At 56.6% G+C, this 12,317-nt stretch overlaps 2 protein-coding genes across 4 annotated transcripts in view; one reads left to right on the top strand and one right to left on the bottom strand.

Annotated features, from left to right (window-relative positions):
- The first annotated feature begins 690 nt into the window (after positions 1-690).
- On the top strand, positions 691-10,195 carry MYBPH (myosin binding protein H). Of its 3 annotated transcripts, none has more exons than XM_010854118.1 (11): positions 691-2,113; positions 2,221-2,355; positions 3,076-3,243; positions 5,670-5,758; positions 6,112-6,307; positions 6,460-6,599; positions 7,155-7,314; positions 8,521-8,657; positions 8,766-8,952; positions 9,258-9,308; positions 9,767-10,195. In XM_010854118.1, exons 1-10 carry the CDS (start codon positions 1,867-1,869, stop codon positions 9,272-9,274), a joined length of 1,476 nt encoding a protein of 491 aa, XP_010852420.1. In that variant the 5' UTR covers positions 691-1,866; the 3' UTR covers positions 9,275-9,308; positions 9,767-10,195. The 3 variants fall into 3 exon arrangements, with proteins under 3 accessions (XP_010852420.1, XP_010852422.1, XP_010852421.1); XM_010854120.1 differs by having other exon boundaries at positions 9,825-10,085; XM_010854119.1 differs by having other exon boundaries at positions 9,770-10,085.
- A 211-nt stretch (positions 10,196-10,406) lies between these two features.
- The window catches only part of ADORA1 (adenosine A1 receptor), a 41,462-nt gene continuing 39,551 nt past the window's right edge, over positions 10,407-12,317 (bottom strand). Inside the window, exon 4 of the mRNA XM_010854117.1 lies at positions 10,407-12,292. Within this exon, the coding sequence (XP_010852419.1) occupies positions 11,761-12,292 (532 nt within the window). The 3' untranslated portion in view covers positions 10,407-11,760. The remainder of the gene's footprint in view (positions 12,293-12,317) is intronic.

Raw genomic sequence — 12,317 nt, 5'->3', positions numbered from 1 at the left:
CTCTCCCCCGGCCACCCTTCCCCCATCCTGGGACAGGCTCTGCAGGGCTGACTCAGGGTCCCACAGAGTTAGTCACATTCACTTATAGCTGCAGAGTCAGAGCCCAGGGATGGGGATCGGGTCTCCGGACCTAAATCCCGCCCGGCAGGACTCTGACTCATCCAGCAGAGGGCTCGGGCACCCAAGCAGGGCAGGATGAAGAGGCTCCTGAGGCCCTCCACTGCCTTTCCCAACAAGGACAGCCACCATGGGACGTGGCCACCACACTCCTGTGCCCTCAGCGCTGGGGAAGGGGCAGAGTGTGAACGCGACTGATGGCTTGAAATAAATTACACGGGCATTGATTTTAAAATGGTAGGATATATCATACATGCTGAAGAGTGCACAGAATGTATTTTCTTTTTTTTAATTTAAAGAATTACTATATAGTGAAAGGCTGTATAACTACTACTCAGGACAGGAAACAAGACCTCATTTGTGCCTCTGAAACTCCATATCTCTGTCCCTCCACCCAGAGGCAAGCACTATCCTAATCTTCCTTGCCTTCTTTTGTGGTCTTATCACCTAAAGATGCCCCCTGAAGAAGAGAGCTGGTGCTGCCCGTGTTTGAATTGAGTATGAATGAGGTCGCATCACTCTCTGTGCCCAGCTTCTTTCGCTCCCTGTTATGTCTGTTAGATCAACCGAGTAGCTGAAGTTTGCTCATTTTATTCCACTTTTGGTTTATAGGTGCACATATACGTCACTTATTTATGCATTCCTCTGTTGAGGCAGAGCTGTGTTCTCCAACTTTAATGTTATACACAATGCTGCTGTGAATGTTTACATGCATGTTTCTAGGACTGTAACTGCTCGGTCACACACTTTCAGTTTGACTAGATACCATCTCACTTTTTTCAAAGAGATTGCTCCCATCTACACTCCCGCCAGCAACAAATCTTAATGTTTTATTGGATGAATGACTCAGTGACTAGAAATCTGGCCATACCTGCCTCATTTCCCCCGTGGCACACAAATGTCCATGCCATGTTCTGCTTCGAGGACTCTAGAAGTCTCTGAGTGCTGTCCTCCTCCAAGATCGCTTCCAGATCTGTCTTACGACTTGATTTCACCCCAAGGGCTAGGGGACTGTCATAGTGTCCTCTGTAACAGACAAGGAAACTGAGGTCCAGAGCAGGAATTTGAGAGGCTGGGTAACCTGGGGCCTTGGACTCCCTTCCTGGGGTCCCATTGTTAGAAGACTTCCTGCAATCCAGCCCACTTTGGGCATCTCAGCTCCCTCCCTCTCTAGGCCCTCAGCCTCATACAGCCCAAGTGAAAATTCCCAGGGAATGTGAGGGCTAGGGGAGTGTGGGAGCCCAGGAACACAGTTGGGAGTGCTCTAAGAGAAGGCTGTTGCAGGCTGTGTGCACCCAAGCCGAGAAGCCCTGAGCACAAGTGGCCCCACAGAGGCCAAACACACAGAGCCTGATCTGGGTTCATTATCCAGATGGAAGCTCTGGTTCCCAATGCCCTGACCCCTGGCACAGCCTCCTGGCAATGTCCCATCTCACTGATCTGTGCCCTCCTCCCATCTGGGCACAAGAACCCTGTCTCTAAGATTCAATCGGGATGATGGACGAGGTTGTGTGCTCCTCAAGGGACCCTTGCAGTTCCTCCCCCAGAGCTATTCCTGGCCTATGCGCCTCCCTCTCCCTTCAGTCCCCCTGCCTGACCTGACCCCACAGCTGGGAACATTTGCTTGGGGGTGGGGCAGCCCCCTGACTATATAAGACTGAACCTAGGTAGTCCCAGGCACCCTGGAAGCACAGCTCCTCCAGTGCTAATCCCTGCACACTCCAGCTTGACCCTCCAGCGGGCACTGCAATGACAGAAAAAGCCACCTCGGAGGCCCCTGCCTGTGGTCTGGAGGAGACCACCTCTGAGTCTGCACATGTGCCCCTTACAGAGCCCTTTGGAGACACGGCAGCTCCGCAGGCTCCTGAGGGGGAGCAGGCTCCCGGGGGACAGCAGGCTTCTGACCCACAGGAGTCTGCCCTTCAGCCTCCTGACCCCGCAGCCTCTGCAGCCCCCGCAGGCCCTGCAGCCACTGACCCTGCACTTCCACGTGAAGGTGATGAGAGCTGGGGTGGGCGGAGGGGGGAGGCAGTCATGGCAGGGAGCGGTGGGGGGCGAGGTCTCGGCTGCAAACCCCTTCACCGCCCCCTGCTTCTCCCTCAGATGTCCCCAGTGCCCCGCTGCTGCTGGCCGTGGAGGATGTGAGTGACAGCTCGGTGACTGTGAGCTGGGAGCCTCCAGAGAGGCTGGGGAGGCTGGGGCTTCAGGGCTATGTGCTGGAACTCCGTCGAGAGGGAGGTGAGCTCCGGGTTAAGCCCTCATATACGGAGGGGAGGTGGGCCTGGGGGGCAGAAGGGACAAGCCCCCAGACTCTGCAGTTGAGTCAGAACAGAGGGAGACGCAGAGCGGGAGTGGAGGCAGTCTGCTTAAGCCTCATGGACAGCGTCTTGCTCACCTACACATCTCTGAAAGCAGGAGGGCATCCAAGGGGCCTCAGCAGGTGCCTTGTCCTCCAGCTTCAGGAAGCCTCTGAGTAGACACTGCGGTTCTCCTCTGTAAGAATTAAGGAGGTCCTGAGTCTCAGAGGACCCTGTTTGTAAAGAAGCTGAGGGAGAGGGCTAAGTTAGAACAAGAGACAGTGAGGAGAAGGAGCGGGGCTGTGGCCAAACTCCTGATGCCGCCATCTTGTCCGCTGCCGTCTTGTCCACCTCCGCGGCGGGCAAGTTCAGTCTGGCTCCTGCCTTTGCCTCCGCCTTGCTGTGTGACTTGGTGAACGTGTCCAAGCCTCTCTGGGCTTCAGGAAACCCGTTTCTGGCCACCACTCAAAGGTTCTGACACAAGGTGTCTTTGATGCCATTTGATACATGAGAAGTCAAGGAGGGACAGCAGAAGGAAAATAAGGCCCGGAAAGGGAGGCCAGCTTCCCCAGACCGTCAGTGAGAAGGGAAGCCCCACTGAGAAAGGGTGCCGGCGGCCATGGGGCCAGGCAGGACCTTGTACTGTCTTCATTCCTCTCAGCCTTGGACTGGGTGCCTGTGAATGCCCGGCCCATGATGGTGACCCAGCAGACCTTGCGGAACCTGGCTGTAGGTGACAAGTTCTTCGTGCGCGTGGCTGCAGTGAGCTCTGCAGGGGCTGGCCCACCGGCGGTGCTGGAGCGGCTCATCCACATCCAGGAGACCATCGGTAAAGCCCATCCCTGCTCCCCAGTCCTTCCCAGGCATCTTAGCTAATGGATGGAGAAAAGGAGGCCAATGGATAGAGTCGCTTCCCCACACTCACGTGCACAAGCCACCTGCTGGCGCCATCTTGCCTTAAGAAAGTTCCAGGTTCCTCAGCAGCAAGGAGTCTCTGGAGGTCAAAGAGGTCAATTTTCTGGGTGGTCCGGCTTGCAAGCATTGGAGGAAGGGCTTCCCGACCCCCAGAAACGAAAGCTCACGCTGCCCTGGTCACCTGCTCAGAGTCCCAACACTTAAGAGTCATTTCATTCTTCCTATCTAATCGTAATCCCTTCAGCAGCCATAGAAGCTCATTTTCTGCTCATTTCATATGACCTGGGTTCCAGATTCTCCCAAAGGTTTTGGAACAGAGAAAAATCTTTGTTTGCCTCTTACTGTACCAAGTCCCTAGTGGAAAGAAGACGAACACCCTGCAAAAGACCTGTGAAAGTTTCTCCATCCCCAGAGGCCAGTGCTGAACTGGAAACCTGGGAGGCCAGCTGCTGTCTCCTTGCTAAGATTTCTATTTGTAGGGTGCATTAGCCTCAAGCCTACCCTTGCTCCCCTCCCAAGGCTGGTCGGGTTTCAGTCTGTTAATGGCAGTGAGTCATTTGGTCTGATCCAAGGTCTCTGGGGACAGCCCAGAGCCCCAGAGTGACAAGAGACATGGGCCAGCAGGTGGCCCAAGGTCTGCTCCACCTTCCTGCTTGTCCTGCCCTCCTCTCTCCCAGAGGCAGAGGGGCACCCCGCAGCTCTGGACAAGGCCACCAGAAAGAGGGGGCTTCATGGCCACAGAAGGGAGTCAAGTTTGGATTCAAGGAAATACTTTCCAGCTTTAAGGCCTGAGAAATGTGGGAACCACAGGGCTAGGCAATATAGAATTATAGATTGTCATGGCTGGTCCATCCAAGCCAAGACACCCCAGGACTCCCTTGAGGTCACCCAAACTATTAGTGGCAGTTCCAGAACTGACTCCCACAGAGGACCATTCCTGTCCCACCAGGTGGCAAGCAATCTTTTCTGGTGAATTTCAAAACCAGAGGGCATGTCCATCCTTTGAGTCTGGGTGAGACATGGTCCCACCTGGCAGCTCAGTGTGATTCTAGCCTGGAAGTGGTGGGGAGACCTCCTGGTTGGGAAGGGGGCGTTGGCAGGCATCCTGGACCCTCCCTGATGGCACAAGGAGTTTGGACTCTGAGAGCTTGTTGGGGCCAGGACCTTCGACTTCAAGGCCTAACGTTGGAGGAGTCGGCTAGACTCGGCACCCACTACTCCATTAAAATTCCTTTGGCAGGAAAGAAGGGGATTTCCTGGAGAGAAGCGGGCAGGAGGAGGTTGTGAATAAACAGGGAGCAGCCAGGCCCTTCTTAGGGGCAGGGCAGGGTGGGGACCCTGTCTAGAGTCCTCAGCTGCTCAGCTGTCCCTCTTCAGCCACCTGGAGCTGCCAAGCATTCCTGGCCCCCTGCAGCTGCCTCTGGAACATTCCACCCCGGGTGCTCCCAGGGCCAAGTGCCTGCGCAGCTAGTCCTCAGAGACACCGTGTTCCTTCTCACTGTCCCCTGCCTCTCCGCCCTGCACGCCACTAACCACCTGCTGCCACCTGTTTGTCACTGAGGGGCCTCAGCCACCCCCACCCCCACCCCGCCTAGGCAGAGAGTTGCGAGGGTGTTGCAGCTCCCCGTGGAATGCCCAACAGCTTCAGTGGTTGCACCTGATGAGGTGATGGTCAGGAATGTGGTTCTCCACTGGAGCACGGGTCGGAAGTAAGGTGTCAGGAAGGACCTCCCAACCGCAGACTGAAAGGTAGTGGGAGGGAAAAGAGAAGGAAGTGGGTATGCCTGCTCTGGCTCCCTTTAGCAAGGGAAAGACCCCAGTTCTCTCACCTGGACTGGGGACAGAACAGTGTGCAAATGGGTCTCACGGGGCGTCTCTGAAGGCCTGGGCTGGTGCGAGGCAGAAGGGCAGAGGCATTAGGAAGGAGACAGTTGGCCATCCTTCTTGGGAATGCAGGCGACAGGTGCACACTCACTGCCCACCAGGGGGAGCCCGGGAGCCAGCAGGGCCCATCTGGAGTCCAGGAATGCCAGGGCTGCAGGGCAAATCCCAGCCTGGCAGGGTTGGAGCACCAAGGGAGTGCCTAGGATGCCTACCAGTTCACACCGTGGAGGTCCTGCCCTCCTGGAACCTCCTGTCTCTCAACTCCCCAAGGGCCTCAGGGGATTCTGGCCCCTGAATCTGGGGAGTTAGCTTTGCCCTGCCCACAAGGAGGCAGTCTCAGAGCATCCCAGGAGCCCTCCTGCGGGGCGCAGCCTCACTGTTTGTCCCGTCCCCTGCCGCAGAAGCCTCTCAGCAGCCCCCCTGCTGTGCTAAGCCTAGACTCTGGTTCTAATGCAGAGGCCCCCAAGATCCGTGTTCCCCGCCACCTTCGTCAGACCTACATTCGCCAGGTGGGAGAGTCGATTAACCTGCAAATCCCCTTCCAGGTGGGTATGCCTCCCTCCCAGGGTAAGAGCATGGGTGGAAATACAGGGCCCCGCCTGAGGTGTATCGGAGGAGCCCAGAAAATGTCAGGGTTCCCTTGGAGGTCTGCTGAGACCCATCCATCAAGATGCGCGTGACTCAGTCGATTCTCCAGCTGGCGAATAGGACAGGTGGCCCCGGGGCCGGCTGGACAACCGGGGAGGGGGGTCTAGGAAACACCGGTGGCTCTAGCCGCTGCTGCCCTTCCTAGGCAAGGCTGGTGCGGCCAGCTCCCTTGAGCACAGCTCCAGAGAACCCTGGAGCGGTGGTGGGGGCCTGCCACCTTCTGCTCCCATTCAGAGTTTCTCCCTCCCAGGGGAATCCCAAGCCTCAGGCTTTGTGGACCCACAACGGTCATGCCCTGGACAGCCAGCGGGTGAGCGTGCGCACTGGGGACCAGGACTCCATCCTCTTCATCCGCTCCGCCCAGCGCTCTGACTCAGGCTGCTATGAGCTCACTGTGCAGCTGAAAGGCCTGGAGGCCAAGGCAGCCATCAACATCCTGGTGATTGGTATGGGACCGGGGGAGGCAAGGGCTGAGGTTCCCCTGCCCCAGGACTGATGGTCAGGGGGGTCAGGCCAAGAGAGAGCGATAGGAGCCCGATCGTGTTGAGGGAGGGGTTGCTGCGAGCCCAGCCCTCCTCCTTACTCTGTGGTCCTGCAGAGAAACCTGGACCCCCCAGGAGTATCAGATTGCTGGATGTCTGGAACTGCAACGCTACCCTCGAGTGGACACCGCCCCAGGACACAGGCAACACAGAGCTCCTGGGCTACACGGTGCAGAAGGCAGACAAAAAGACAGGGGTGAGGCCTGTTCGAGCAGGGTGTTAGGGAGGAGGGTCTGACTAGAGGTGGCTCTGGGGGAGAGGAAGTGGCCGAGGTGGTGGGGAAGGCCTGTCCACAGAGAGTACAGGAACTGAGGCCTTCTGGTCTGCCCACTGCCATCCTGACTCGCTGTGTGGGTTTTGGCAAATCTCTTTAAACTCTGGACTTCAGTTTCCTTCTGAAGACTGCAAGGACTGTTCTCTGGGGCCCTTCAAGCTCTAAAGCAGTGCTTCTGAAAATGTAATGTACATGTGAATTACCTAGGAATTTTGCTAAAATGCAGGTCTTAATTCAGTGGGTCTGAGGTGGGGACTGAGATCCTACACGTCTCTGAAGGTCCCAGGTGATTCTTTGCAGGTCATCTGGCCACACTTGGACCAGTAAGGTTCTAGAATTCTCTGAGGTCCCCAGAGAGGTCGCCTTCTCCCAGGAGTTGCTCCTCCGCACTCCAAGCCCCTCAGAGGAGAAGGCCCCAGGGGGCGCAGGGAGGGCGAGGGCATGGGGAATGAGGACAGCTGGGCCGGGCTCTTGCAGCAATGGTTCACAGTGCTCGAGCGCTGCCACCCCACCAGCTGCACTGTCTCCGACCTCATCGTGGGCAACTCCTACTCCTTCCGAGTTTTCTCAGAAAACCTGTGTGGACTCAGCGCCTCAGCAGCTGTCACCAAGGAGCTCGCCCACATCGTAAAGACAGGTAGGTCTGGGTCCAAGACCAGAAAGCAAGCCAGGCATCACCATGCCCGTCTCTTCCATGCCTTGGAGTGTCAGCACCCCTCCCTGGGTGCATCTCACGGGAGTCCACTTGCCAGAACTTTGGCTGCTTCTCCACACCCAGGCCACCGCTATGCAGACACACACATTCACAGAGTGACTGTAAAAGATGGATGTGGTTGACTGATCGTAACAAACACATCAGAGTAAACCACGCAAATGAGCAGCACCCCTTGGGAGACTGCACTTATGCTAAAGATGCCATGTGGTTGCCAACATCATAGCAGTCACTGGGTCTCATGTACAGCGTCCCAAGAGAACCACTCTGAAGGACAGTGTGTGTGGTTAGGTAGACTGGCGAGTTTGCTAAAAGCAAACTCCCAACCCTAATATAGCACCACGTAGATGGACAACAGAGATATGGTTATTTACTGTTTCTACATAGACACATTGTCCTCTTGCGTCAAATGTGAAATTCCCGGTCCTTTCTCCCTGTCACCTTGTGTGTCACCTGGACGTTGGGCCTAAGGGCCCCACACAGTCCGTGTGGGCCACAGAAAGCACACTCTTTTAAACACCAGCCTAAGTTGCACAGAATTAGGAAAAAGGTTTTGTTTAAAAATAGAAAGCCAGTAAAGTCTCCAAAGACAAAGAGAAATAACATGTGGACTTGCTGGGTTTTAGTCCCCACCCTCAGTCAGCCACCCCCCTCCCTGCCTCCCTGTGACTCGCCCAGCCATGGTTTTGGCTTTCCTCTGCCTCTCTGAGATACTCTGTCTTTGCTCCTGCATGTTGGCTGTGCCTGGCTTCCCAAAGATCTCAGGAGCCTGGGGTCCTGCCATGGGGCTCCAGAGGTGGAGGCGGGGTGAAGTGGGCTGTCGCCTGCCCTCAGCCTTCCTCCAGACCACTGGCTGTCTGCTCAAAGAGCCACGACCAGCACGTGGCCTTCCACCTCTTAAGCCACAAACTCACTGTGTGAGATTGGCAAGTCCCTCATCCATGAAGGGTCTTAGTTTTCCATCTGTTAGCTGGGGTGATAAACGTACCCTTCCAAAGGAATGCTGTGTAGATTAAATGGGATACCTAGGTGTAAGCTATAGTGATTATTTCAGGAAAACAGATGAGGTCAGTCTTAAGAGGTCTCGTCCTGTAACCTCAAACTCATCCCCTCTTTCTCCTCTGAAACCAGATATTGTTGCCAAACCTAAAAGCTTTGTTGAGCGAGACTTCTCAGAAGCCCCCTCGTTCACTCAGCCCCTGGCTGACCACACCTCCACCCCCGGCTACAGCACACAGCTCTCCTGCAGTGTCCGAGCTTCACCCAAGGTGAGGTGAAGAATCTTTCCAGACAACTCTGCCTAAGCCTGAGGGTGGCCTTCGGGGGCTTCATCCTGGCCCACACCCTTCCCAGCTCTCTCTGACCTTGCCCCCCAGCCCAAGATCATCTGGATGAAAAACAAGATGGACATCCAGGGTGATCCCAAATACCGAGCTCTCTCTGAGCAGGGTGTCTGCACCCTAGAGATCCGGAAACCCAGCCCCTTCGATTCCGGAGTTTACACCTGCAAGGCCATCAATGTGCTGGGGGAGGCGTCTGTGGACTGCCGGCTGGAGGTGAAAGGTGAGGCCTGAGAGAGGCTGCTTTTTAGGAATCTTCTGATGCATGGGAGACCAGGAGAAGCCATCTTTTCTCCTGCTGGACTAGATGAGGCTGAGCGCTGAAAATCAAGGCAAGATGAGGAAGTAAAGATAGAAGTCAGGCTCTCAGGAGGACTTTCCAAATGTGGGAAAAGGAGGGCTGGAGTCTGCCTCTCAGACACACGGCTCACTGGGTGAGGGCTTGAGACTCACTACCTCCCACCCTGCACTTGGGTCCCCAGCAGACACCCGCCCCTCCCTGAGCTCTAACCTTCAGGTCTCTCCCAGCCTCAGCCACACACTGAGGAGCCTCTGGTGGAAGCTGTGAAGAGGAGAAAGGTAACTGCATGCACCCCCTCTCCTGCCTCTGGGGGTGGAGGCCTGGAGCAGGGGTGGGCTTAAGAAGGGAGGGTGGCAGTCAGCTCTGAGTATAAATCTGCAGTCACAGGCAAGATACCTGCACAGTCCTGGTGGTGCTCTGGAGACCGAGCACAGTAGGGTGATGCTGGCAAGGCCTGGAAGGCTTGGGCATCCAGGGGACGGGCACAGGACAGAGTCTAGTCCCGACTCTGAATGACCTTAGGCTGGGGCATCCCCGTGGGATAATTTCCTCAGCCAGAAAAGTAGCAGAAACAACCATGCCCTGACTGCCCTTCCCAGGTGGATCTGAGGTTCTGGACGGGTGAGGGTATATCCTAGAGCTGCGGGAGGCAGAGCTGGAGCCCGGGCTGCGGGTCTAGGGCCTGAGGGGAGGGGGGCCGGGAAGGGAGGCCTTCTCCCCCTTATCATCTCTTCAGCAGGCGCACGTCTCCCACCTCTGCCTACCAGCGGGGCTCGTGAAACACTCTTTGCCAGGTGCCACAGGCCTGAGGGGTCAGGGCTGCCAGGCCCAGAATCAAGCGCCTCAGAGGCCCGAGGTATTCACCCCACAGCGACAGTTGATGGCTTTGCTCCTTGGTACCTGCCTCGCCTCTGTCCCTCCGCTGGGAGTGGGCCTAGCAGGCCTCTGGACAGGCTTCTAGACACCAGGAGCCCTGGAAGTTGCAAAGATCGGAGCTCTCCTGCAAAGAGTCGTATGCTGGGCGGGAAGCACTTGAATAAAGGTGTTTGGTGTTATGCTGCAGCGCCTCTGTGACAGTGAGAGTCAGCGTGACGGGCGCTGTGTCCCCAGGAGGGTGGGCTGAATGTGTCCCCATGATGGAGTCTCCACCTCTGACACTGTGAGGAAGGTCCAGTGGGAGGGGACCCGTGATCTCATGGGGGTTTTCCAGATATGAGATCTTTTAGGATCTTGTTTCACATTCAGTTTGCTGACCTTAGAGGATAACTACAGGAACAGACACACCCTTCTCTGGAACCCTCCTTGCTCCAAACGCCTCCATGCCCTCCCGATTCCCTTCATTTCTCCCCAGACACCACCACTGATTTCTATCTGTTGAGGTTGCCTGTTGCCCTCAGTGGTGGAGTGCATTCTCCATGAGGGTTGACGGTCTTTTATTAGTCAAGTGACCTCCCTGGGAGCCAGGGGACATTCCACCTGAGAGAGGGAAGGGCCTGGAATCAGCCCTGGAGTTGCTGTTCACACTTAGAACCTGGCCCCTCACTCCTCTGTATAAGGAGCTTTGGTTTGGGCCAGGAGTAGGCCCTTGCCGAAGGGTCTAGTCTAAAGGCCTAGACTCTGCAACAGAGCCTCAAAGCCCGTGAATATAGTACTAAGTGCCTGGGGTGCTTAGGGTACTTAAAATCCGGTAAGACCTTCCTGTCCACACAATCCAGAGGGGCATCTCCTCCGGCCTGAGCAGCCTGTCACACTCATCCCACGGTGCCCATGGCAGCCCACTTTCCCTTGTTCGTCTCCTCCCCAGGCAGGCAGCATGTTCCCAAGAGTTGACAGGTCTGGAGTTCCCCAGAAGCAGCAAAGAGGGGTGTCACCTAGGAGGGTGCCCAGCACAGAGGACTGGAGGAGCTGGTAGAGCTGGTGGCCCAGATGACAAGCCGCAACGCTTCATTCTCTTACTTGGGATGCTCAGGGCAAGAGTCGGGGCTCAATGCTTCTGCCTCGTGGCTGTCTGAGGCCGACACCTGCCATTCCACACTAGTTCCAGGGAGCATGGAGCTCCCACTCAGGGACCAAGGGCTAGTGGAGAATGAAGCAAACACTGGAAATGATTTCTGGACCCGTTCTTTCTGCCTCTCACAAGTATAACCTTGGAATCCCGGGGGCGAGGAGAGCAGGCACCCTGGCAAGCATCATGGTCAGGAACACAGGGTTGTGGGAGGTGGGGACTAAAGGCTCCTTGATTCCTGCCTGTCAGTGGCTCTGGCCACCTTCTTCTGCAGAACAGGAGAGAAAACAAGGCCAGGACATCCACTTTCTCTCCTTCTCTCTGTCTTGGCAGGGAGCTTCTCTTCTTAAGCTGGGTCCCAGGGCTGCAATCCCAGCACCTGTCAGACAAGCCGCTGTCCTGCCTGCTGTGGGAGCTGAGCTTGCTCTTCTGGCCTACGTGGTCCCACGGCAGTCTCAGGGTCTCAGGCCCACTCAGGCCATGGCACTGGGCTGCCTTGGGTTGATCAGGCAGATGGGGAGGCCCAAGCCACTTTCCTCTTTCCCTCAGGTTACCTGGTTCTCTCCCCATAGACTGACCTCCCAAACCTCCCCCAGGACCGTGAGGGGCGGGTCACAGCCACAGCCCACAGCAGGGAGAGACCAGGGAGACGAGTGGGATAGCAGGGAGGGGAGCCCTGGGCTGAGACACCCCAGATGCGGGCAAGGGGGGGTGGCGGGCGGAGTCTAGTCATCCGGTCTCTCTGCTGGGGCATCCTCATCAACGGGGGGCGCAGGCTGGCAGCGGAAGTGGTCATTCCAGATCTTAAGGAAGGTCACTCGAAACTTCTGGATGCGGAAGGCGTAGACGATGGGGTTCATGGCCGAGTTGCCGTGTGAGAGGAAGATGGCGATGTATATGAGGATCCTGGGCATGTGGCAGGAAGGGCAGAAGAGGGTGATGCAGTTGAGGATGTGCAAGGGCAGCCAGCTGAGGGCGAAGAGGAAGAGGATGAGGGCCAGCGACTTGGCGATCTTCAGCTCCTTCCCATAGTACTTCTGCGGGTCTCCGGAGGAGGCCGACACCTTCTTGTTGAGCTGCTTGCGGATCAGATAGAAGACCTCCATGTAGATGAGGACCATGAGCAGCAGCGGGGGCAGCACCCACACGAAGAAGTTGAAGTAGACCATGTACTCCATGCTGATGACCTTCTCGAACTGGCATTCAATCACAGGCTCGCCCACGCTGCCATTGGCCAGCCAGTCCCGCTCCCCCCCGCTCAGGTACAAGACAGTGGGGACCC

The sequence above is a fragment of the Bison bison genome, unplaced genomic scaffold (assembly GCF_000754665.1).
Source record: "Bison bison bison isolate TAMUID 2011002044 unplaced genomic scaffold, Bison_UMD1.0 scf7180017864338, whole genome shotgun sequence".
In the NCBI taxonomy this organism is placed as follows: Eukaryota; Metazoa; Chordata; class Mammalia; order Artiodactyla; family Bovidae; genus Bison; species Bison bison.
This window is presented reverse-complemented; position numbering and strand designations above follow the sequence as displayed.